Source organism: Phacochoerus africanus, chromosome 8 (genome assembly GCF_016906955.1).
Source record: "Phacochoerus africanus isolate WHEZ1 chromosome 8, ROS_Pafr_v1, whole genome shotgun sequence".
Lineage (NCBI taxonomy): Eukaryota > Metazoa > Chordata > Mammalia > Artiodactyla > Suidae > Phacochoerus > Phacochoerus africanus.
In genome coordinates this window covers 4,586,561-4,611,515 of record NC_062551.1, presented here as the reverse complement: position 1 = coordinate 4,611,515, position 24,955 = coordinate 4,586,561, and the positions used below count along the sequence as shown (strand labels likewise).

Below are 24,955 nucleotides of genomic sequence, written 5' to 3'. Positions count from 1 at the left end.
CCTTCTCCCAGAGCAAGGACCCCCGGCCCACATCCCTCGGCTCGGCGGCCCGAAGCAGGACCCGCACCGGCCCTTCCGCGTCCCAGAGCTTTGCTCCCAGCCCCTCGGCGTCCCGGCCGGTCTCCAAGCCGGTCCAGTCTCGTCTCTGGACCGGGAGAACCCCCTCTTCTCCCACCTCTCCTTCCACTTCTCGGGATCCCCACCTCTCTGAGCCAGGACCCGGAAACACCGCGACCACCGCCCCCCTACTTCTGTCCGGGCCAAACCCTCATCTTTTCCGCAGCCCCGCGCTTGACCCTTTGCGCCCATCCCTTCCCGGGACGGGAGCCCCTGACCTCCTCCAGCCCGGATCCCCGCGGCAGTGGCTACTTTTCTGGGACCCTCTCCCCCGCCCACCCAACCCCTAGTAGCTCTGGCCCCACCTTTCCCATCCTGGCTCTAGACTCTAAGCGCTTGCCTTTTCATCCCCAAATACCCTTTTGGCCCGGGCACCGCCTCTTGAAAAGCGAAGCCCCCTCCCATGTCTTCTCTCCTTTCGGCGGAGCTGGCACCATCCTCCATCTGCCCTGAGCCTGGAACGCTCTGGGTACCCCCACCCCTCTCTCAGCCCCTTCCATCCTTCCTTCCCTTCCCCGCCCTCCCTCTCCTCCCTTCCCATCCCCTCTTGGGACCCAAAGTACCCCACCTCACCCTTCCACCCGCACCCCACTGTGAGCGGGAGATTCTTCAGGGTGGGTGGCTGCTGGGGTGGGAGCCATCCCCCCGGGGAGTGCAGGGAGGGGTGGAGGGGGCCTTGCCCCCCAGGTGACAGCATGGTGCTGGGGTGTGCATGTCCCACTGAGAGCCTTGTGTGGCAGGTGACTTGGGGATGGGGTGCCGGGTGCGGGCATCATGGGTTTCTGGGAGAGGTGTGTCGTGTATGCGCGTGTGGACCACACATCCCTGTGAGCGTGGGGGAGCGTGGCTTTTCCTTCTCCTTCCCTTCCTCCCAGAGCCCATAACGGGCTTGGGACGAGGGGGATGGGCAGGAAAGGGGCGTCTGTGCTCCGACTGCCTGTAGGTCCATTTTCCCCAAACCCACGCTCACACACAGCCTGAATGCACCTGCACAGCGGTGCCCTCCCTCTCTCAAAGCCCCAGCGCCGTTCACAGCTGGAAGCCTTGGGCTGCCCTCCTGGTTCTCGCAGGACAGGAGGTGGGCTCCAGAGTCCTCCAAGCTGGTCATCGGTCTCTGTTTCCTCATCTGTGAAATGGGGTGATGAGCGAGTGTGAGGGGGCACATCGTGTGATGGTGTCACTCACTTGTTTAACACCCCTGCCTGGCGCAGGCGCGGAAAGGGGGACCCCAGCCTGCAGGAACCTTGCGGTCAGGAGCTGGTGTGTGGACTGCTCAGGCTGGGGTTCTGATCACTGCTCCCCTTTCTGCCCCAGCCACGGTGGCTCCACCCAGTGCTCCGGACTCAGGGTTCAGCTAAGGGAAGGGGGATGTTTGAGAAGCCTTCCTGAGCTGCCACTTCAGTTTGTCACAGCCCCAGGTGCCTGATAAGGGATGCTGCCCAGTTGCTTGGAGGGACTGGGAGGGGCCGGGAAATGTGTCCCTGAAGGCATGATGGTCACACCTTGCGGGCGGGTGGTGGCTCCCCTCCTCCTTCCATCAGCAAGGCTTACCTTGTCCCAAAACACCAGGAGGAGGAGTTACCTGGTCTCAGCTGAGGCTGGAGGGGGATTGCCCCCCCCCCATCTCCCCTGAGGGAGTAAGAACCTTGCACCTGGATCCGAGCTCCTGGCTGCCTGCTCCTACCCACTTCCTCACCCCCTCCCCAGATAATCCAGTCCCGCCCTGAGTGGTCCAGTCGCCAGGCTTCCAGGCTCCCTTAGCAGACACCTCTGTTCAGACTTAACCCAACCTCCCTGGAGAAAACCTGGCTTCCTAGGGTAGTGGCTGCATCCGTGGGGCAGGAATTCTGCGTGTATGTGACCGAGTGTCCCCCACTGGGTGCAGCGCCTGGACCCTTGGCTCTGGAAGCACGCCCGCGAGCATGTGATGGGTGTGCGCCTGTATCCGTGCGCATGTGTGCGTGTGTCAGCCCGGCTGTGGGCAGGCTGGCGGCACAGAGGGAGGGTGGGCGGCTGCTTCCGTGTGGGTGTTGGCGGGGAGGGCCTCTGCCTGCAACACCCTCCCCGCCCCTGGATCCCAGCGGGGGTCTCGTCCCCAGGAAGGGAGGAGGGGCCCAGGTTCCCCCAGCCCACCCTGGGGTGGAGCTGTCAGAAGCCAATGGAGGGTGGCCCCCCCGGGGGGGGGGGGCCTACGCTGACTTGACCTCTCTTCTCTGCAGATTTTCCGCCGTGCGGACAAAAATGGTGAGTTTCCTCCCCAGGCTGTCCCACATGAGAACCTGGCTCCTTCTGGTTGGGAGAGCGGGCCTCGGAGGGTGCCTCTGCTCCGTGCCTCTTATCTTACGACGGGACTCCCGTAGTTCCTCTTAGTAGGGATGCCATGTAGACTCAGTGAGCAGGTGTCTGTGATGCCTGGGGACCTGCTCAGCGTGCTTTAACCTCGTGCAGTGGGGCTGGCCCAGAGCAACCCAGGCCGGGGCCCAGAAAGCCGCCAGCCTCTCTCCAGGCCCTTCCTAGGCCCTGGCACACTTCCTCCTCACAGCCACCTGATAGAGTCGGCGATGTGGCCCCTGTTCTTTCAACTCTGTTGTGGCCCAGAGAGGTTCAGTGACTTGCCCAGGGTCACCCAGCTGCTTGAAGGCAGGCTTTATGGACCTCCCCTGGAAGCTTTTCCGCACGTCATGCAGCCTCCCCAGCAAGGTGAACCACAGTCGTTGTGGCCAGTGAATTCAGGACGTGCCACTCCTGACCTCCTAGAGATGCTCCACCCTTGACCTTCCAGGGAGGCCAGAGGGTGACAGGGCTTCCTGAGACCCACCTGAACCTGTGGTCACAGAGAGCATTCCAGCTTTTGTATAAATACCATGGTCATTTTTCTCGGGCCTGAAGCAGCTCTCCGTGGACTGTAACCAAGGCATGTTCCTTCTCCAGGCCTCAGTTTCACCATATGTAAAGTGGCGCAATAACACTTACCCTGTCTACTTCCCCGGGCTGTGGGGAAAACGCAGCGAGGAGACATGGGTGGCAGACTTTTCAAAAGAGAGGCAGGCGGTGCTCAGAGTTTATTTGTTCCTTCCTTGAGAAGATACTTCGTATCAAGGCCCATGCTGGTGGGGATGGGAACAGGGGTGTGGGCTGGAGGTCAAGAGGCCAGCGCCCACCCGGCCCCGCACCCCTCCCTCCTGCCCTGGGAGTTACTTTGACCTGTCCCTGCTTGGTGATGGGGGGAAAACAGGAGACCTTGGGGCACAGGCCTGGGCTGCCAGCCAGTACCCAGGGGTCTCCACATCTCACCCCCTCCCCGGATGTGACAGTGGCCCCTCTCAGGCCTCTTGGGACACAGGACCTCAGCAGCAGCTCCGTAGCAGCAAGGAGGAAGGAGAGGGATGCGGTGGGGACTTTGGCAGCACTTGAGACGTTGTCATGGCATCGTGGCTGGACCACACTCGAGATTTGAGAAGGGGTTTGGGGGCTGGATCCCTGCCACCAGCTTCTCATGACCTTCAGTGTGAGGCCGGCTGTGCTGGCCACGGTCCTTGGCAGATTGAGGTTTTACATTTAGGGACTTGGGCTTGTCCCCGTCCTCATGAGCCCCGTTCTGAGCACAGAGTAGGTCCTCAGTAAGTGGTTGCTGGCTTACAGGAGACGGACTCGCCCCCTGCTGGGAGTGCGGCCGTGTGCGCCTGGCTCTGCGGCTCCACTCGTGCTTTGGGGGGGGGTGAGTGTGTGTCTGGGGGTTGGAATGGCCCTCTCTGTAACTACTGCTGTGCATACCGAGGGTGTGTGTGTGTGTCAGTGTGTGTCTGTGTGGGTGGGTATCACCCTTCAGACAGAGATGGGGTTCATCCTCCTTGCTTGTGCCCCCCAAATCAGAGGCCCCCTGAGCACAGCTGGAGGGACCCTTGACGTGACTTCTGCAGCCTCTGCAGCGGCCGAGCCCGCTCCTCCCCCTGGGACCTTAAAGCCAGTGCCCATGAGGGCCTGTCACCAGGGTTCGTGGGGACATGAGGCCTGTTCCCAGCAAGCTTCCCGGGGCTGGTGAGAAGGAGGCAGCCCCCCCCTCAGCCTTTTGCCCCAGGGACTGCCTGGGCACACTACAGGCTCAGCCACCCACCAGCTCTGTGACCTCAGCCCCGTCACCACGCTCTCTCAGGGCCCGTGTCCCCAGCTGCAGGTGGGGAAAATCCTCCTGGCACCCCAACTCTGGAAGCCGTCGTGGGGACACGGGGACGGGGTGGGGCTCTGGTCTTGGCAGCTGCTGGGGGGAGTCAGCACACCCTCCCAGCAGCTGATGCGTCTGAGAGCCTCGTAAACAGGCCTTGATCTGTTAATAAGTTCGAGTCCCACCTTGCGTTTCCCGGGGGTTTCCCAGCTAGGGGGGGACCGCCCGTGGCCATGGAGCATCCATTAGGCACCAAGACGTTACTCGACCTCCTCATTCGTGGATGCTCCATGGGCTCCTGGTGGGAGAAGGAGAGTCACCCCCATTTCAGAGGTGACAGGATCTAGGGTCCTAGAGGACAAGCGGATGATGGCAGACCCTCATTTGAGGGCAGGACAGGGAGTTCTGATAAGCCCAGCACAGTCTGCACACACTGTGAGGGCGAGGGAGTGGGAGCAGGTGTGGACGGAGTGCGCGTGTAGACAGAGGTGGGCACGGCGGGCGTGCAAGCACAAACGCACGTTTAACACAGGTGGGTGCTGGCTGTGCCCCGGGCGCCCACAACAGAGAGAGGCTCTGGAGTGGAGGAGGGGCGTGCAGGGTCGCCCTGGGCCTCAGGTTGGAGCTTTTGCGATCCCAGAGCAAGGGCGGGGGTGGCTCCCAGGACAGAGGCCTCTTCCTGGAGGTGGAGACCAGGTGTGAGCCCCCAGGGAAAGTGGGCGGCCTGCCTGGCAGCCTGGCCTCTGGGGCCCAGAAGGGTGTGTGGCTGCCCGCGGAGGGGTGAGTGCCAGACTGCATGGCTCTCCAGGGGACAGGGACACTGGCAGACTCCTGGCATTTGAAAGGTCACCTCAGCTGAGGCTGAACTCGTGCTAATGAGCAAGGACACCAGCAAACGGCCCACCTCGCCACCCCAGGTCCCGGAGGGGCCAGGCCTGCTCGCTTCTCTTAATTGGACAGAGGCGGGGGCAGGTGCTGCTTCCCTCATTAGCCGATCTGGGTTCGTTAGGGCTGTGGTGGGACCTTCGAGGGAAATGTCACCAAGCAGCCTTTGTGTGCAGGTGGCCTGGCGGGCCGCCCTGCCTGTTCTGAGTGCAGATGGGATGGAGGTTCCAGGACAGGCAGACATGACCAGTCAATCCCACCCACTTCCACTGAGTCCGGCCTTGGCCTCCCCTTTTCCGTGGAGGCCTGTGGCTAGGGGTCTTGCCACCAGACCCCGCCCCAGCTTGGGTTGGGAGCATGGACTCAGGAGCCAGGGGGCTTGGATTTGAGCTCCCGCTGTGGGATCTGGGCAAGCCCCATAACCACTCTGTGCCGCTCTGCTCTGTCGTGGGGGGGGGGGGCGGAAGCGGGGGGAATGCTGAGAGGACTGGATGTGCGAACACGCCGAGCTCGTGGCTCTGCCCCACTTCTGCACTCTGGGTCACCATCAGTCCTGCCAGAGGCAACCTGGAAAGTCTCTTTCGCAGAAAAGCCACAACTGAGGGTTTATGTATTTCACAGCTGGTATCCTGCGCTTTTCATGGTCGGCTTCTGTGCCTGCTTTGTGTGTGAATCGGGTGCGGGGAGGGGGGGGTGGTTTTTGAAAGTTAGAAATTCATTCTCTGCCTGTGACATTGAAACCTGAGCCGGGGTGTTGGGAAGCACACTGGCTGCTGCCCCTGCCCATCTTGTGCACACGTGGTCGGGGTCGCCAGAGGGGAGCCACCACGAGGGCGCAAGGTGTCAGGGTCTCTCTCCCCTGTTGCCCTGCTTTAAGCTCCCGAGCCTTTAAAAACGGACTTCTGCTCTGGCCCAGGTAGGTCGGCCACATCTGTTTGGGCAGGTGGTGCCCTGCACCCAGGCACGGACCTGGAGAGAACTGAGGGCCTCAGATCTGGCCCGCCCTCCCCTCCCCCCGCAGGCCCTGATGCTCAGCAGCGCCTCACTAAGGGGCATTTCTTTCTCATCTGCACTGATGCCACGTGGGCTCTCGAGGGTGTGGATTGCAGACTCGCTGGATGTAATAGAAGGGGGTCTGCCGTTCCCCCCACCAGCTGGGAAACCCCCGGGAAACGCGGGGTGGGACTCGAACTTATTAACAGATCAAGGCCTGTTTACGAGGCTCTCAGACGCATCAGCTGCTGGGAGGGTGTGCTGACTCCCCCCAGCAGCTGCCAAGACCAGAGCCCCACCCCGTCCCCGTGTCCCCACGACGGCTTCCAGAGTTGGGGTGCCAGGAGGATTTTCCCCACCTGCAGCTGGGGACACGGGCCCTGAGAGAGCGTGGTGACGGGGCTGAGGTCACAGAGCTGAGCCTGTAGTGTGCCCAGGCAGTCCCTGGGGCAAAAGGCCGAGGGGGGGCTGCCTCCTTCTCACCAGCCCCGGGAAGCTTGCTGGGAACAGGCCTCATGTCCCCACGAACCCTGGTGACAGCCCCTCATGGGCACTAACTTTAAGGTCCCAGGGGGAGGAGCGGGCTCACCCTTTGCCTCGACTTCCATGGCACCCCGACAGACGCGGCTCCTTTAAGGAGGAGCAGGAAGTGGTCTAAGATCCTTGAGGAGGGGGCATGGCTGCGGGGGTGGGGTTGGGAGGTGGGTGTTGGGCAGCACTGCCCCGGTGGGAGGAGCAGAGGCCGGAAGCTTGAGGGGTCCACACAGCTCTGCTGGGAGCCTCTCCCTCCCTGACCAGGCTGCCCCCACCCGTGAGCCGGCCCCCAGCAGACACTGGCGCCCAGGGTGACGACACGTGGAGGGAGGTGAGTTGGGGGGAAGCCCTAGGACAGGTGGCCTGTGTCCGCTGTGGGGCCCCTCCCATCCCAAAGCCACAGCCCCGGGCTTGGCACCCGTCCGCTTGTGGTTGGGCATCCTCAGGGCCGCAGCCGTGGCTCGGTGAGAACTCCCGAGAGCCCCTCGCCACTGCGGGCAGCGGGCTCCCATGGGACCCTGCAAAGGCAGAGTGGGGTGCGGTCGTTCCCTCCCCAGAGGCAGGGCCTGGGGGCTGGGCTGGCAATGATGTAAGTGCGGAGATGAGCTGGGCTTTAGGAAGCAAGAGCGGTCACCAGACTGCCTCTGGCAGGTGTGGGGCTGTAACCCTTGCCTCCAGGCGGGCGGGGGATGAGCAGAGATTGCCTGGCAGGTGCAGGTCTGCTCCGCTTGTTGACTGCAGGTAGAATGAGCCCCAGCATTTGTGGGTTTGGGGACCATTTGTAAGTGGGTGTTGGTCCGTGGGTTTGGGAATTAGCTGGCTGAGTTGATCTCTGTGACCTGGAGGCTGCTGGTTCACTTGGGTGAGCGCGGCGAGCACGGACGAGCCCAGCTGGAGTTTATCTGCTAGTTGGGGAATTAGCGGGCGGGTGGGGATGACCTGGCTGGAGTTTCTCTGTTGAGCTGGGAACTGTCTGGATTTGGGGGTGTCCCATCTCTTAGACCAGCTGCTCCCCCTCCCCCCCCTTCCTCGCAGATGACGGGAAGTTGTCCTTGGAGGAATTCCAGCTCTTCTTTGCAGACGGCGTCCTCAACGAGAAGGAACTGGAGAATCTCTTCCACACCATCGATGCTGACAACACCAAGTGAGCCAGGAGCCCGGGCTGGAGCAGGGCGGCCTCTTCCTTCGCCCCTGTGGCCCGTCTCCACTGTTCCACTCCCCTGGAGGGGCAGGAGACCCCCAAGTCCCCAAACTCACTCACCCGCAAGTCAGATCTCTTTGGTCCCCACTGGCCAGGGCCATCTGGGCAGTGGACAGATCGATATCGCGTTGGCAAGTGTTTGTGCCGGGCACACGCGGTCTCGCAGAGAGAGGCCCTGGATTTTGCAGAATATACACAAGATGACAAAGTGGGGGATTAGAGAAATCAGCCCAGTTCTGTCCCCAGTGCCTCGTGCTTATCTGCCGCCTTCCTATAAACTCTGTGGTCCTGAGCCTTACGGGATCCCAGGGTCAGCTGATCCTCACCCAGGCCTTAACTCTCCTCCTCGGTCCGTGCCTAAGTAATTGCCTTTTCTGCATTCCAGTGAGAACCCTAGTCTGCAGCTCAGTTGACCACAAACCCTGGCCTTTACCAATCGCTAAGTCAAGTGCACTGTACACATTGTACTGAAAGGCCCCGACCCTTCCCAACTTGAACTTCAGCCTCGCCCTCTCTGTGGGACCCCCCAGGCAGGATGAGGGTGGAGCCCCCTTCTCCGCCCCACTCACGTGATGAAGACCTGAGTTCCTGGGGGCTGCTGGGGGCAGATTTGCTAAGCTGGCAAAGACAGCCTAGAGAGGGTCTGGATAGGGAGCTGCCACCAGGCCCATAGGCGGGGGACCCAGCATGGGGTGGCCTGGACCAGAGGTGGGGCTGAGTGTTCTGGGAGCCAGGGTGGAGCAGGTGGCCTGGAAAGGCCACTTCAAAGAACCAGCTTCCTGCTGCAGACTCCAGGGGAGGGCTTTGTTTTTGGAGCCAGATGGAGGTTCTGAGCGGTTCCTGCAGCCCCCTGGGGAGCTTGAAAGGGCTAGGCAGGTGCTGCTGGTTTATTCATCCTTATTTGGGCAGCTGGGTCAGGAGATGAGGCACTGGCAGGAGGCTGTGTGATTGCAGGTGGGGTGGGTTTCCCATTAGCGAAGGTCAGAGCTCAGATCTTTTAAGTGTTTTCTCTCCAACATTCCCTCCTCGGGATTCTAAATAGGTTTTTCCACCCAAAACAGTCCACCTGACTCAGATTGGTACAAGGCTACTTTAAGTACAAACAGGCTCCCTCTCTGCAGGACTTGTCAGAACCTTTACTTTGTGATGCAGTTCAGGGGAATGTCTAAGACAGGGCTCACGGAGCCCCTGAACCGGGAGCCTATGCCCAGAAGCATCTTGTGGAAGCTGGGTTCCCCCAGTACGCTCTTTAGGCCAGGCCATCCTCTCTCAGTGAGGGAACTGGGGCCCAGAAAGGGAAGGTTGGCAGAACTGCGGGAAGACTCAAGTCCCTGGGCACCTACCCCTAGGGCGTGGCACCGCTGCCTCTGGTTCTGAGGCTGCTTCGTGCACCTTCACCAGCCGGGGTGGCCTTCTTGTGCTCAGCCTCCTCTGAGGAAGGACAGGAATAGGGATGTGGGACCCCAGGGCTCAAATGAGGACAAAGAGGGCACCCCCCACCCCCACCCGCAGACAGAGCCCGGGACCTGGGGCGCGTGTCACACAAGAGTTGTCAACAGTCTGTAACAGTCACAGGCTGTTGCCCGCCCTTTTCCCAGCCCCTGGCTTGGCCCATCAGCTCACGACGGGAGAGGATCCGGGTGGGTGGCTTGGTGATGGGGTCAGACAGGCGCACAGATGTGGATCCTGCAGCTCCCTCATCTATAAAGCGGGGCTCACGGTGCCTGCTCTAGGATGGAGAGAGGAGGCATGGCAGGTGTTGTGCCAGCCGTGCTGGGCTGTCCCTGCTGCGGAGGGTAGGCAGGACGGGGGCAGGGTACAGGACAGCCCTGCCTGCCCCTGAGTCCCCCCCTTTCTCTCTCTCTCTCTGCAGCCATGTGGACACCAAGGAGCTGTGTGGTAGGTGCCAGGCCCTGTGGGGACCAAGACTTGGGCGTGGTGTGTTTTAGGGGTCGGGGCTGGGGAGGGGCTGTGAACAAGGAGCACAGATGGGATTAGTGGGAGGGCGGTGGGGGGGGGGTCGTGATCCTCCTAAGACCCTTGATCTCTGCTTTCCCTTCCCCCAGATTACTTTGTGGACCACATGGGGGACTACGAGGACGTCTTGGCCTCCCTGGAGACCTTGAATCACTCTGTCCTGAAGGCCATGGGCTACACCAAGGAGGTCAGCGGGTGCGGGGGCTGGTTGGGGTCTCCGTTTCCCCAGAGCGTCCTTGTCCAAGCGTGCCTGGGTTTGTGACGACTCTGGCTCTGAGGTGGCTTTTCTTGGGGCTCTGAGAGGGAGTGAGGTAAAGTGTGAAGTGAGTGGAGCAGCTTGGCGAATGGCCCTGTCCCGCCGTGTCTGTTTGGGAGCGTGATCCCAGGGTGGGGGTCCTAGGAAGGGAGCAGCCGTCGCATTGAGCTCCCCAGGGTCCTTGGACAGGGGTCAGATCTGACCATCCTGTGCCTTGTCCAGCAGGGTTATAGGTGTGGTACAGGTGGGGTGGGAGAGGGGTGGATTCGAGCATCTCAGCTTGACTGGGAACCTGAGGATGACTGGGTTGAGAGGTGGCTTCAGAGTCTGTTCCCACGGGCCTGTCACCTCCTTGTTGGCCTGTATGCCCTGAGGAGGGCAGAAGGCAGGGAGAGGGGGAGGTGTGGGCTGGACATCATTGCGCCTTTGCCATTGTAGCTCGGAGGGGCTTAAACAGCACCCTGCCCCAGCTCCATTTCCCACCTCTGGGTCTGGACCCGCACTGGGCTGGCACTGCTGGAGGGCGTGGTTGGGGGGCATTCCTCCTCTGTATCCACAGAGAAGAGGTACGGTGGATTTCCAGGGGCTGTGCCGCCCAGGATTAAGGGCTGATTTTAATCCCCATGGCAACCCCGTGGGTGGGGACCATCACTCTCCCACCCCCCAGAGCTATGGAAACGGACGCTCGGAAAGGTGACCGCTGCTGAGTCATAGCCAGACAGCATAGCTTGCTGCTAACATAGGAGGGGAAACTGAGTCAGGGGCCTTGCAGAAGGTGTGGAGCTGGGGGCCTGGAGTGGGGGCAACTGCTTAGGCGCGCTGACCAGGGCATGTAGGGAGAGAGCGGGATGCTGGCCACGTGGTAGGGACACATGATGCCCAAGGGCATGCAGCCTACCCGGGCTGTGGGAGCTCAGAAAAGGCCAGATCCACCTGCTGGTTGAGGCCAGCAAGCTCAGTCAGACCTGGCTGAAGGACCCCCCCACTCAGTCACTTCTCTTTCTGAGCCTCAGTTTCTCCATCTGTGGAATGGGAACATTCACCTCAAGAGTCCTTACCAGGACTGAGCCAAGTAAGAGGTCTCTAAGCTGCTTAGCACAGGGCCCGGTGCAGAGCAGGGGTGACTGTTCATTTTGATCATTAGGCTCCTACTGTATGCTCAGACAAAGCAAAGATCAAATCTGTATTTTTTTTTTTTTTCAAATGCTCCTTGGTTCCTGCTTTGCCAGGTTTTAAAGAATCCCTTTCTTCCCAGGGATCCAAAAGCAGCCGGACCTAAACCTGAGCCTCCACTAACTCCTGTTTCTCTAAAGTATGTTTTAACATCGTGGGAGACCAGTTCCCTTTCAGTGTTTCTCCTTGGACACTCTTTGATATTCTGCAGGATCAAGCTGGGCGATGGTTTAGAGGGGAGCATGGAAAGACCCCGAACTGTGGAACCCCTGCACAGAAAGGCTGTCAGCCCCACCTCTCTTCCTCACGGGCTGTGTGAGTTGCATCAGTCCACGTGGGACAGCTTGCCATTGCAACCACTGCCTCAGTTTTCTCACCTGCGAATAGGGCCACTGCCCAGCACTGTGGTCTGGGCATTAATAACAGGTGTACCTGTTTCGTGGGCTTTGGTCGTAACTGTTCAGAGACATAACACGGGTCTCCATCAAGGAGAGGATTTTAACACCTACCGGTACAACTTAGAGCCCTTTGGGGGATTTTTTGCTGCGGGAAATCGTGCAGTCTTTGGCCCATGCTTGGTGGCAGGGGCAGCAATGGTCGACTGTCACAGCAGTGACTGGCATTTCTCTTCCTGGCGTGTTTTCTAACCAGTTTTTGTTTGGAGAAGTGCAGCTGGTTGATGAGTTCACGTACTTCTCTTGCATCCATTGACTTTGAGCTTGACCCGTTCGCTCTTACTGGGAGGCGGTCCTAGGGGACCTGTTAACTAGCGTAGTTACCATCTTTTTTCCAACATGGGCTCCTTCTTTTTCTGCGTGTCCTGTGTGTCCCCTGCCCCACGCCAATTCTCAAACATTGTAACTGCGCTACGTCAGGCCTCCTTGTTTTGCTCCTGATTTGTTCAAATGCATCTCTCGTAATTTCTTCACTAATTATAATACTAATACCAGCTCTTATTTTAGAATCCTCTTCAGCCAGCTAAAAAATATTTTTGCATTCTCGTCATTGCATTTGGCCTTAGAGGGTGGTAGTGAATTTTTTCCAAATGCCTTTTTGCTGTTTTTCAGGGATCATATGATTTTTTTTCCCCCCTAAGCTATTGATGGGGTGGATTCTATTATTAGATTCCCTCCTATTGAACAGTCCTTAGCTCCCTGTGATAAATCCTAATTGGTGCATCATTCTCTTACCACGCTGCTGAATCCCTGTCACTAGCTGAGCATTTTGTTTTCTCTCTGTCTCTATCAGGAACTGAGATTGGATGTTACTTTGGGAGTGAATTGTAGGTGGCTTTGAATATTTTCTGTGTGTGAATCAGCTGCTCAACCTTAGAATCATTTTTCTGTTCAAAAATAGAATGAATCCATAGGCTTGGGTTGAGGTCCTAAACCAGGGAGGGGGTTATTTTAATAGTGATTTTTAAAGTCCATCCTAATTTTCATTAAGTTCAGTTTAGTACATTTTTAAACAAAACTGCCATGAACATGTTCAATTTTATGATCAATTATAATATATTCTTTTTTTTTTAATTCTGAAACATTGAAACAAAACAGACACATAATGCAGATTAAATTCAATAAAAAACCTGCTGGTCTAGCTCAGGTCTTGATTTAATTTTTGTGCTATTTGGCTACATTTAAACTTCGATTTGACAGTTTTTTGGCCTGTTTTAATTACTTGTTCCTCGTAACAAGCCCCTGACACGTGTATTTAAATTTCATTGATACAGTACGTTTTCTCCAGTATTTAGAGTTTTTATTATTATTTCCTACCTCCTATTTCCTTAGGTTTATTGGTGTTGCTATACTTTGTGTGTGTAATGGGATGCTTAAATTTTGGGAGCTAATACAGTTTGAAATTTTAGAAACTCATCTTTGAATGATACTTTCACTCAATGATAGGTTTTTTTTCTTTTTTTGACGTATGGGTAGTTATGCCCATTCCTTCTGGACATCACATGGACTCAGGCATATATATATATATATGTGTGTGTGTGTGTGTGTGTATATATATATACACATTCTTTATTGATACTCTTTTCCACCTTTTTGACATTCCTTGGGCCGCTCCCGGGCATATGGAGGTTCCCAGGCTAGGGGTCGAACCGGAGCTCCTACATCCCAGGAGACTGGATGTAGTTCCCTGTGCTGTACAGTCGGACCTCTTTGCTTCTTCATTCTAAATGTAATAGTTTGCATCTACTAACCCCAAACTCCGCGTCCATCCCACTCCCTCCACCTTCCCCCTTGGTAGCCACAAGTCTGTTCTCTGTGTCTGAGCCTGTCTCTGTTTTGTAGGTTCATTTGTGCCGCATATTAGATTCCACATAGAAGTGATAGCACATGGTATCTGTCTTTCTCTTCCTGACTGACTTCCCTTAGTATGAGAGTCTCTAATTGCATCCGTGTTGCTGCCAGTAGCATTGTTTTGTTGTCTTATTGCTGAGTACTATTCCATTGTATATATGTAGCACATCTTCTTAATCCAGTCCTCTGTCGAAGGACATGTGGGTTGTTTCCATGTCTTGGCTATTGTGAATAGGGCTGCAGTGAACACGGGGGTGCATGTATCTCTTTGAATTACGATTTTGTCTGGATATATGCCCGGGAGTGGGTCTGCTGGATCATATGGTGGTTCTGTATTCAGTTTCTTGAGGCATTTCCACAATGTTTTCCATCGTAGCTGCACCAATTTACTTTCACACCAGCAGTGTTCGGAGGGTTGCCTTTTCTCCACACCCTCTCCAGGATTTGGTTTTTGTAGACTTGTTAATGATGGCCATTCTAACCAGTGTGAGCTGATACCTCACTGCAGTTTTGATTTGCATTTCTTGAATAATTAGTGATGTTGAGCCTTGTTTCATGTGCCTGCTTGCCACCGTATGCTTTCTTTAGAGAAATGTCTATTTAGGTCTTCTGCCCATTTTTTGATTAGGTTTTTTTATTATTATTATTGTTGTTGAGTTGCATGTGTTCTTTGCACATTTTAGAGATGAAGCCCTTGTCAGTTGCATTGTTTGCAGCTGTTTTCTCCCAGTCTGTAGGTTGTCTTTGCCTTTTGTCTATGGTTTCCTATGCTGTGCAAAAGCATGTCAGTTTGATTAGGTCCCATTGGCTTATTTTTGGTTTTATTTCTGTTGCCTTGGGAGACGGACCTAAGAAAACATCTGTACAGTGAATGCCAGAGAATGTTTTGCCATTGTTCTCTTCTAGAAGTTTGATGGTGTCTTGTCTTCCGTTTCAGTCTTCAAGCCATTTTGAGTTTATTTTTGTGCACGGTATGAGGGTGTGTTCTCCTTTCACTGATGGACATGGAGCTGTCCACTTTTCCCAGAACCACTTGCTGGAGAGACTGTCTTTCCCATTTTATATTCTTGCCTCCTTTGTCGAAGATTAATTGACCACACATATCTGGGTGTATTTCTGGTCTCTCTTCTGTTTCATTGATCTGGATATATGTTTTTATACCAATACCACACAATCTTTTGATTGCTGTCGCATTGTAAAATTGCCTGAAGTCTGGGAGAATTATGCCTCCTGCTTTGTTTTTTTTTTTGTTTTGGTTTTTTTTTTTCCTTCAGGATTGCTTTGACAGTTCTGGGTCTTTTATGGTTCCATATAAATTTTTGGATTGTTTGTTCTAGTTCTGTGAAAAATGTCATGGGTACTTTGATAGGGATTGCATTAGAGCTGTAGATTGCTCTGGGTAGGATGGCCATTTTAACAATATTAATTCTTCCAATCCAAGAGCATGGAATATCTTTCCATGTCAATCCAAATTCAGTCCCCTTGAATTTCCTTGATTAATATTTTACAGTTCTCAGTGTGTAAGTCTTTCACCTCCTTGGTCAGGTTTATTCCCAGGTATTTTATTTTTTGGAGCAATTTTAAAAAGTATTGTTTTTCTATTTTCTATTATTTCATTATTAGTAGACAGAAATACAACCAATTTCTGAATGTTAATCGTATATCCTGCTGCTTTGCTACAATTGTTGATCAGATCAAGTAGTTAATATATGGAGTCCTTAGGGTTTTCTATATATGGTGTCATGTCATGAGCATACAGTGAAAATTTTACCTCTTCCCTTCCAATTTGGATCCCTTTGATTGATTGATTGATTGATTTTTGTCTTTTTGCCATTTCTTGGGCCGCTCCCGCGGCATATGGAGGTTCCCAGGCTAGGGGTTGAATCGGAGCTGTAGCCGCCAGCCTACGCCAGAACCACAGCAACGCGGGATCCGAGCCGCGCCTGTGACTTACACCACAGCTCATGACAACACCTGAACATTAACCCACTGAGCAAGGCCAGGGATTGACCCCGCAACCTCATGGTTCCTAGTCGGATTCGTTAACCACTGCGCCGCAACGGGAGCTCCGCCCTTTTATTTTTTTAATTTATTATTATTATTTTTTTTTATCTGATCGCTCTGGCTGGGACTTCCAATACTATGCTAAATAAAAGTGGTAAGAGTGGGCCTCCTTGTTTCAGATTTTAGTGGGAAGGCTTCCAGCCTTAATGTTGATTCCTCCATTGAGTATTTAATTGGCTGTGGGTTTGGCATAAATGGCGATAAAGGCATCATTTTAAGTATTCTTACTTAAATTTGTATATTGTTCCTCTTTTGGGGCATGTTAGATTTTTCAAGGTTTTTGTTATTATTGGATAACACTAGCCTTGGAACATAAACACTTGTCTACATCTTGCATTGTTTCTTAGGGATAGATTATCAAAAGTGGAGAATTACTAGGTCAAGGAATACAAGCAGTGTGAGGCTTCTGGCGCAAAGCAGAGTTGCTTTAAAAAGTGCTTATATCCATCCGGTCCCTCTGTAGCCATACTTAGAGCAGTATCCTCTCGCATTGCACAAAGATTTAATAATGCCAAGGATTTAATGTCATGTCCTTGTAATGCATTATGTCTTTTGTCACTTTTTCTTACCCCTCTTATGTAATACTTTCCCATTTCACTTCTGCCTTGATCGTGATATTGCAACTTGTCCTAGGCATTCAGTCAAATTTGGTAGCAGAAGCTTTGCACCGGCTTTTCCTTGCAAATCCTTTGGTGCTGCTTTGCTTATGCCTCCAGATGGATCTCGTTTAATCAAATCTGGGACTGTGTCTTTACATGGGGCAATTTTTTCGTAATTATGATCTCTCTGGCCTGGCTGCCGTCAGAATCTTTGATGCTTCCTGTTTTTTTTCATGATCCTTTGTCTTTTTTGACATTTTGCCTTTTGATGGTCTGCTTTGTTTATAGCCTTGATTATGATTTCACAGGTGAATCATCTAGCTGTCACTTCAGTAGGCATTTTGGAAAGATGCGTCGGCAACACTCTGAATCCTGTTTTTATACCGGCTCATAAAAAAACAGTTTCTGTTCCCGGTTGTGAAATTACAACATTTTTTGAGATGATTGGCTACTTTTCTGTACTTTGACAATCTTTATGGACCTCTTCCAAAGTCAGTCAAATTTAACTCTCTGTGGTTCTTATTTCCTGACCTCTGTAACCTTGATCTTATGTTTGTATACATTTACTTATTCATTTCCTGCTCCGCAGCACATGGAAGTTCCCAGGCTAGGGCCTGAATCCGAGACGCAGCTGCGACCTCCGTCACAGCGGCAACACCACCAATCCTTAACCCACTGTGCTGGGCCGGGCATTGAACCTGTGTCCTAGTGCTCCAGAGATGCTGCCGATCCTGTTGCGTCACAGCGGGACCTCCCTGAATTTTAATTTTTGTGTGATCACCGCCAATTTTTTTTCACAACATCTGTATTCTAGAATTTTTTTCTCTGCTTCAGACCTAGAAGATTTGGGAGAAGTTCCTAGGCCTTCTTTTTTTTTTTTTTTTTTTTTTTGAAAGGTGCTTCTTTTCTGGGAAACCTGGAGGGATTTGCAGATTTCCGAAGATCTGTCTCTTATCTGCCTGTGAATAACTTGTCCACGTAATGCAGAATCCCTCCATCTGGCCCTTTCCGTCTGGAATCTGTGGAGCTGGCCTCTTGGCTGAGGCATCGGTGGTAGTGGAGGACCAAACTGCAAAAGGTGCATTTTTACTCTCTGGAAAATCACTTGTTTGGTTTTGTTTTTTCAACTCAGCTATCCAGTTACGCATATCGATCCCTGACTACTGCATCTTGAGTCCCTTATATCAGGAGGCTTCTAACACACTTAACGCCAGCTCATTTTTCTGCTCCATGGCTTCTGGCAGCCTTTATCTTATTCTTTTTTTTTTTTTTTTTTTTTTTAACTCTGTTCTCTCTTGTTCTTTCTGAGCCATTTGTTTGTCCAGAGCCCGCTGATCACCAGACTGAGTTCAGCTGTCTGCTAGGAAGGAGAATCCATCACCACAGTGCCTTAGGCTTCCAGAGCCTGATGGGCTTGGTCATTTCATCTTCTGGTCTGCCCACTGGCATGGGAGGTCCACACTGCCCGTCTGTGCACCCATCCTCTCGGCGTCTCTCCACCCCCAACCCGGATTTCCCTGCTTCCCACCCTTGCCTCCGTTTCTCAGACTCTCTGTCTCTAGCTGAGGTTCCCTTGTGCAATTATCTCTAATTAATTCCCAGTCAGAGTGATGGATGGTTTAATTTTCTTTGCTTGAGAGCCCTGTTCCCCATCGCCCTGCCAGGGACTGGGCAGAATTCCAGGTGCCAGGGAAGATGGCTGGGCAGGGGGCAGAGGGGTGGTCCTGGCAGAGGAGGTGCTGAGAGCAGCCGGGCCGGAGGGACCAGGTCCCCAGCACGGCATCATTTGATCATTATCGTCTGGGAGTGACCTGGCCAAGCCACAGTCTTCTCCCTTTCACTGTAAAGTCCTCCGAATCCAGAGGAAACTCATCTGGCTCCAGAAATGTCTTTGCTGCTGACTCTTGACAAAAGGGGACATTGTCTTGCACCACAGAGCGAAATTCACGGGACACCCTCTTCATCTAATCCCCCGAGGTCCTCCTCTCGTGACTGCTCAGCCTCCCTCCCTCTCTTTCCGCTCGGGCTCCCCTTCCATCCCTGCCCCTGGGAATTGAGTCTCGGCAACTTTCTTTGGGGAGGCAGTCACATCTCTTCCAGCGCTTTCAATTCTCTTCTGCCGTTTCTCTGAGTAGCAGCACGCAGGCCCAGACCCCAAAGAATCCACTGGGTTTTTTTGAAGGCAAAAAATGTAGTATTGATTTAGGGGACATACAGAACATTTAGGAGGTGCAGGCTTCCCTTAGCAAGAGAGACCGGGTCTCGCCATGTGGCCCAAGCTGGAGCGCAGTGGGTATTCACAGGTGTGCCCCCTCTGCTGATCCACTCAGAGGTTTGACCGACTCTGTTTCTGACCTGGGGCGGGTCACCCCTCCTCAGGCAACCATGGTCCCCCACTCCCAGGAGGTCACCATGTTGGTGCCAAAGTTAAGGCCCAGGGCACTGCAGCCCCGAACTCCTGGGCTTAAGTGGTCCTCCTGCTTCCGCGTAGTCCAAGGAGCTGGGCCTGCAGGCGCGCACCACCACACCCAGCCCAGAGGACCCACCTTGGAGGAGGAAGGACGGAGAGGAGGTTGCGCATGCTTCTTCCCTGATACTTTGTCTCTGTCCCCAACTACATGGAGACCACCCCCTTCACGCTCCTCTTCATCGCTGTCGCCACCATCATCAGCGTCCTCATCACCATCCCCACCATCTATGGCACCGTCCCCACCATCACCCTCATCTTCAGCACCATCCCCACCTTCAGCACCATCCCCACCATCATCTCCATCCCCACCTTCATCACCGTCCCCACCGTCACCTTCATCTTCATCACCATCCCCACCACCATCATCTTCATCATCTCCATCCCCACCTTCATCACTGTCCCCACCATCACCCTCATCTTCAGCACCATCCCCACCTTCAGCACCATCCCCACCATCATCTCCATCCCCACCTTCATCACCGTCCCCACCGTCACCTTCATCTTCATCACCATCCCCACCACCATCATCTTCATCATCTCCATCCCCACCTTCATCACTGTCCCCACCGTCACCTTCATCTCCATCCCCACCATCTTCATCCTCATCACCTTCATGACTGTCCCCACCACCATCATCTCCATCCCCACCTTCATCACCGTCCCCACCGTCACCTTCATCTTCATCACCATCCCCACCACCATCATCCTCATCACCTTCATGACTACCACCACCATCTTCATCACCATCACCATCCCCATCTTCATCACCACCATCATCATCGTCCTCATAACCATCCCCACCATCTTCATCACTGTCCCCACCGTCACCTTCATCTCCATCCCCATCTTCATCACCATCCCCACCTTCATCATCTTCATCATCTTCATCCCCACCTTCATCACCGTCCCCACCGTCACCTTCATCTCCATCCCCACCATCATCATCTCCATCCCCACCACCATCATCTTCATCATCTTCATCCCCACCTTCATCACCGTCCCCACCGCCACCTTCATCTCCATCAGCACCTTCATCCCCACCACCATCATCACCATCGCTACCACCATCATCTTCGTCACCATCAGCCCCACCATCCTCGTAGCCATTGCCGCTGTCGTCACTGTCTTCACAACCAGCACCACTACCAGCTGCACCACCACCACCATGACCACCGTCGTCTTCACCATCATCTTCATCATCGCAGCTACTGCACCTTGAGTATTTGCCGTGTGACAGACACAACCGTAGGTAACATTTTGCCGTCCAGTCCTCACTGCAGCCTTGAAAGATAGTTACGACTGTGGTCATAGAAGTCACAGAGCCAGTAAGTGAGGAAGCCACGGCTCAAACCTTGGTGTCCGAGTCCATAGCCCCTACCTTCACACAGGAGCCCTTAGGGGTCCCCAGCCCACGGCAAAGCAGAGACACTGAGCCCCAGTGTCCCCCCAGCTCTGCACCAGGTCCCCACCCTCATTCCCATCCCAACCCCTGTCCTCTCTGTGCTGCTTCTCTTCCCTCCACAGGTGTATGAGGGGGGAAGCAACGTGGACCAGTTTGTGACGCGCTTCCTCCTAAAGGAGACGGCCAACCAGATCCAGTCCCTGCTGAGCTCGGTGGAAAGCGCGGTGGAGGCCATCGAAGAGCAGACCAGCCAGATCCGGTGCGTTGGTGGGACCTCGAGGGGTCCTGTGGGAGTGGGCGGTGTATGTGCTCACCTGCTGCTTGGTGGGGGCCCTGGGAGCTGGGTGACCTTGGGCAAGCTGCTGCCCGTCTCTGCGCCTCCACTTCTCCAGCTGTGGAATGGGGACATTGTAGACCTACCTCCCCATAGAGTTATGACGAGTTCCTAGACTCCCATCACTTTTGCCACATCCCCGTACTGCTCACATTTTTTGCTCACCTAAAACCATCCTATTGTTGGACTCATTTTTTAAAAACTGGGAATAAATAAAGGAAGCCGTACTGGTGATTACCGTAACTGGAAAACAGAGCATTCCTGATGGGGGGCAGCGGGTTAAGGATCCAGTGTTGTCTCTGAGGCGGCGCAGGTTCAATCCCCAGCCCAGCCCAGTGGGTTAAGGATTTGGCGTTGCCGCAGTCGGAGGTTCAATCCCTGGCTTGGGTGGGTTCAGATTCAGTCCCTCGTTTGGGAACTTCCATATGCCGTGGGTGCAGCCATTTAAGGAAAAGGGGAAAAAAAAAAAACTGGTGTGACGTGCTGTGAGTGATGCGTGGTGCCTGCAGTCATCTTGGACCCTGAAGCCTGCTCCTTCTTTGTCAAAAAAGAGAGGCTGTGAGATCGTAGCTGGCCGTGGAAAAGAGTAACATGGAGTCGTGGCTGCAAAAAGGTGGAAGCAGCAGTGAGATGGACGGGTTTTCTCATAATGTTGCCTAGTGTTATTTATAGTCTTGTTTCCAGGTCCTTAAAGCCGGGGAAAAGCACCCAGGATCCCTCCTCTTTGGGGGGGTGGGGGCCCTGCTGAGGCGGCGAGCCTGGGGTCCAGAGGGGAGCAGTCTTCTTCCAGCTCAGCAGGGCCAGCCCTTGGGGACTGCAGGCAGGCCCTCCTAGTTGAGCCGAGTTGAAGCCAGCTCCGCTGTGCCTTTTCTTCCCAGAACAGCTGATGTGCCCAGAGGGAGGGAGAAATAAAGGAAGAGAAGCAGGAGAGAGCAACCTGAGCGAGAGACAGGTGCCCTGGTGTTCCCGAGCCTCGAACTGCTGCCGCAGCCGTGGGTTTCCCAGGCAGAAGCCCGGCGCGGCGGGATGTTGGTTGCTGGGGGTGGGGGTTTGGGCCTCTGTTTTTGGGTTGGCGGGGCCCTGGGTCCCAGTCAGATGTGATCCCCAAGGCTGCTCGATGACACTTTTCCAACAGTGCACCTGCTCTGAGCATCTGCAGCCTCATCACCTTGGAAATGCGCAGTGCAGATTCCCAGGCCATGCCCACTGGATTCGGGTCCCTGGGAGCTGAGCCCAGGACTCTGCATCCGCGATCCGTCTTGTGATTCTGAGGGTCGCTAGGGTTAACAGCCACAGCTCTGGAAGCTGTCACTTCAATTTCCTTCATTTTCTTGTCACTCTCGTGATTAAAAGACTTGCCGGTTCTATCCTGCCGCAGAGCAGATAAGACCGCTGTGCGATTTTCATGGCTGATTTCCTGCACTGTGCCAGTTCTGTTACTTGCCAGTGGTTACGCCTCCCCACCCCCCTTTGGGGGACCTTACTTGGGGACGTTGGTGGCAGCAGTGGCACGCCGCAATGGGGTGACACATCTGCTTCATACGCACCTCCACCTCCAGCCGCCCAAATCTCAGCTATTTTGGCTCCCAGCTGCAGGCCCCCCGGGCCTCCTGTATCCCAGCCCTGGGGAGGTTGGGATCCAGGCAGAGCCACTGGTTCAGACCCTGCCACCCTGGGGGCCCCCCACGGCACCTGCTCATGGTCTGAAGGTCACATTTGATTTGCTGCTGGCTTGTGGAGTGACCAGGATTGATGCATCAAAGACCCTGCCAGCCTTTCTCCTCCCACGGGGAAGTGGGGTTGGCCCTCTACAGCTCAGGGGGCTGCTGGCCCCCTGCACAGGTGGCAGGGGGTGCTTCTGGTTCATGGGAGACAAGTTCCAGAACATACCCCGGCAGCTGCCCAAAGACAAGAGGGCTGGGGCCAGGCCTGCCGGCCGTACACAGAAGAGTATGTGTGTCCTATGGATACGTGGGTCTTTGTGTATTTGTGTGTCTCTGGTGAGTTTTTCAGCATCCCTTTGCACATGGGGGTCCGAGCATTCTCTTAAGCATTTGTCAAGTCCCTGCTATGTGCCAGGCATGGTGGTGGGCCGTGTGTGTGCCAGGGCATGCCAGGGCCGTGCCGTGGTGCTCGTCAGTGTCCATGGCGGGGCTGTAGTGCAGGAGATGGGGCCACGTTGAGGTCAGGATCACGTTTTTCCGCCCTGTTAGCTGCCTGCTCTCGACTGTGTCTTAGGGCTTCATTCTGTGGAGAGGGTCATTAGCAAACCCAGACCCCTGCCCCAGAGGGCACAGGACACCGAAGCAGCTCCTGGCAGGGTCACGGAGGGGCAGCCATGAGTCATGGGAAGGGTGGAGGCTTGGCTCAGCCCTGCGCCAGCCCTGGAACCGAGCTTCCTGGGGGAGACATCCTGGGTTCCTAGCATGGATTCGAGTTCGGGTCCTGACCCTGCCCCGCTAGCAGTGTGGCCTTGGCCTCTGGGCCTCGTGTCCTCCTCTGAAACAAAGACTGTGATGCCCGCTTCACAGGGATGGGGCTCCACAGAGCGAGTTCTGTGCATATTGGTGCTTCATGTCTGTCAAGGCTGCTACAAGGGGTCAGGGCCCTGCAGCCCCCTCACTGTGTGTGTTTCCCACTCGCACTGCAGGCAGAACCACAGCAAGCCCAGCCACAGCATGGTGGAGGCCTGGTCTGGGAGCCCGGCTCCCCCCTACGCCCCCAACCACAAGTTCGTGGCCACGGATCAGGGGAAGAACTTCCCGCCTGGTAAGAGAGCATCGGCCTGGGGTAGGGGGCACTGGATGGGGGCCCTGGGGGAATTCTGAGACTGGTCCGTGGGGGCCTGGGCCTCCCCCAGGGACCGGATTGGGCGAGCTGGGGCAGGACTCAGTGCCAGGGGAGGCCGGGGGCTCCCCTCCCCTCCATCAGCATCTCTCTTCCTCTGTCCAGTCACTTCGGACCCCAAAGAGGAGGGCCTGGAAGCCCAGGTCAGCAGGTTGGCGGAGCTGATAGGACGGCTGGAGAACAGGGTAAGCCCCCGGAGCTCCCGCCTCTGTCCTCCTGCCCGGCCCCCAGGGAGTGCAGAGTTGGGATGGGGGACATCCCCCAGGTGGAGGGGGGACTAAGGGGGGACCTCGGGAACACAGGCCCGAGAGGAGGAGCTGTGAGGGGTGGGCGAGCAGCCAGGAGCAGAACGCAGTTGGCATGGTCCTGGGCAGCGAGGGGACAGAGCTTCAAGGGGACAGAGCTTCAGGGGGACAGAGCTTCAGGGGACTTCAAGGCGGGGCAGTCCTGGCAGGTGGTTGAGGAGGGTTGTTGATGTCCCCGGAGAGAGCAGAACCACCGGCCGTGCGAAGACTTTTAGAGGTGACACGGCACGTCCACACAGGACAGAAAACGGCACAGCCTTTGAGGAATCTTGTTTTTGGAGACCATTTCATGGCTCAGCAGGTACTTGGGACCGGGTGAGTTTCCCAGGCTGCCAGAACCATGTTTGGAGGGCTGGGGGTTAAACGCCAGCATCTGTTCTCTCACAGAGCGAGGCTAGAAATCTGAAATCAAGTGGTTGGCAGGGCTGGTTTCCTCTGAGGCCCTCTCTCATTGGCATGCAGCGGCCGTCTTCTCCCGGTGCCCGTGTGTGTCTGTGTCTTGATCTCTTCTTAGAAGGCCACCAGTCATAATGGATTAGGGCCCGCCCGTGGGACCTGATTCTAACTTAATCACCCCTTCAATGGTCCTTTCTCTGTCTATAGTCTCGTTTTGTGGTACTGGGGATTGGGACTTCAATAGATGGATTTGGGGGAACCCAGCCCATCATAGTAACCATTTGTTGGAAGAAAGAAAACAGTTTGCCTTAAGGTTTACCTATGAGCTCAGGTATCCGACTGCCTGTGTTTGAATCCTGGTTATACCACCTAATAGCTGTGTGACGTTAGGCCAGTGACTTACCCTCTCTGAGCCTCAGAGGCCTCCTCTAACCATAGAGAAAATGATAAGAATAGTACCTCTCACAGGGTCATTGTGAGGATTAAATGATGTCTTCATGGCTTAGCACAGAGCCTACAGCATAGTTAGTAGTTAATGTTATTTAGCAGTTATTATTAAACATTCTGATACCCAAACCTGTACACGTGCACATGCCATGCTTATAAGTCTTCATAAACCAAGACAGCAGGATCTCAGGGCTGTAGGGTTATGGTGGCATTTTTACATTTCTCCTACTTTTCTGAATTTTTAACACCTTTTGCAAAAGGGCAAAAAAAAAAGTGCTTTGATGGGTTTGTGGGTTCGTTTTGAGGGATTTGTGAGGGCAGCGGGTGGGCTCCCCAAAAGGAGGCTGAGGCCCGGACTTGGAGGGATATAGGGGTAAGAGGCCACGACCCCTCCTGCAGGGTTCACACCGAGGTGGGATCTTCCCCCATTCCCCCCACCCCCTTAAAGCTGGCTGCTGGGTGGGAGCGGTGGGAAGGCTCTTCAAGA

General features: G+C 54.9%; 1 protein-coding gene across 3 annotated transcripts in view; it reads left to right on the top strand.

The window, feature by feature from the left end:
• NECAB2 (N-terminal EF-hand calcium binding protein 2) overlaps positions 1 to 24,955 on the top strand; it is a 42,427-nt gene that overhangs the window by 330 nt on the left and 17,142 nt on the right. For 2 of the 3 annotated variants that reach the window (XM_047790985.1, XM_047790984.1), the window contains exons 2-8: positions 2,337 to 2,361; positions 7,727 to 7,835; positions 9,766 to 9,791; positions 9,959 to 10,056; positions 20,262 to 20,398; positions 23,124 to 23,242; positions 23,426 to 23,505. In XM_047790985.1, coding sequence (XP_047646941.1) covers positions 2,337 to 2,361; positions 7,727 to 7,835; positions 9,766 to 9,791; positions 9,959 to 10,056; positions 20,262 to 20,398; positions 23,124 to 23,242; positions 23,426 to 23,505 — 594 coding nt within the window. Of the gene's footprint in view, positions 1 to 2,336; positions 2,362 to 7,726; positions 7,836 to 9,765; positions 9,792 to 9,958; positions 10,057 to 20,261; positions 20,399 to 23,123; positions 23,243 to 23,425; positions 23,506 to 24,955 lie in introns of those variants that run through there. The other variant, XM_047790986.1, reaches the window with a different exon arrangement.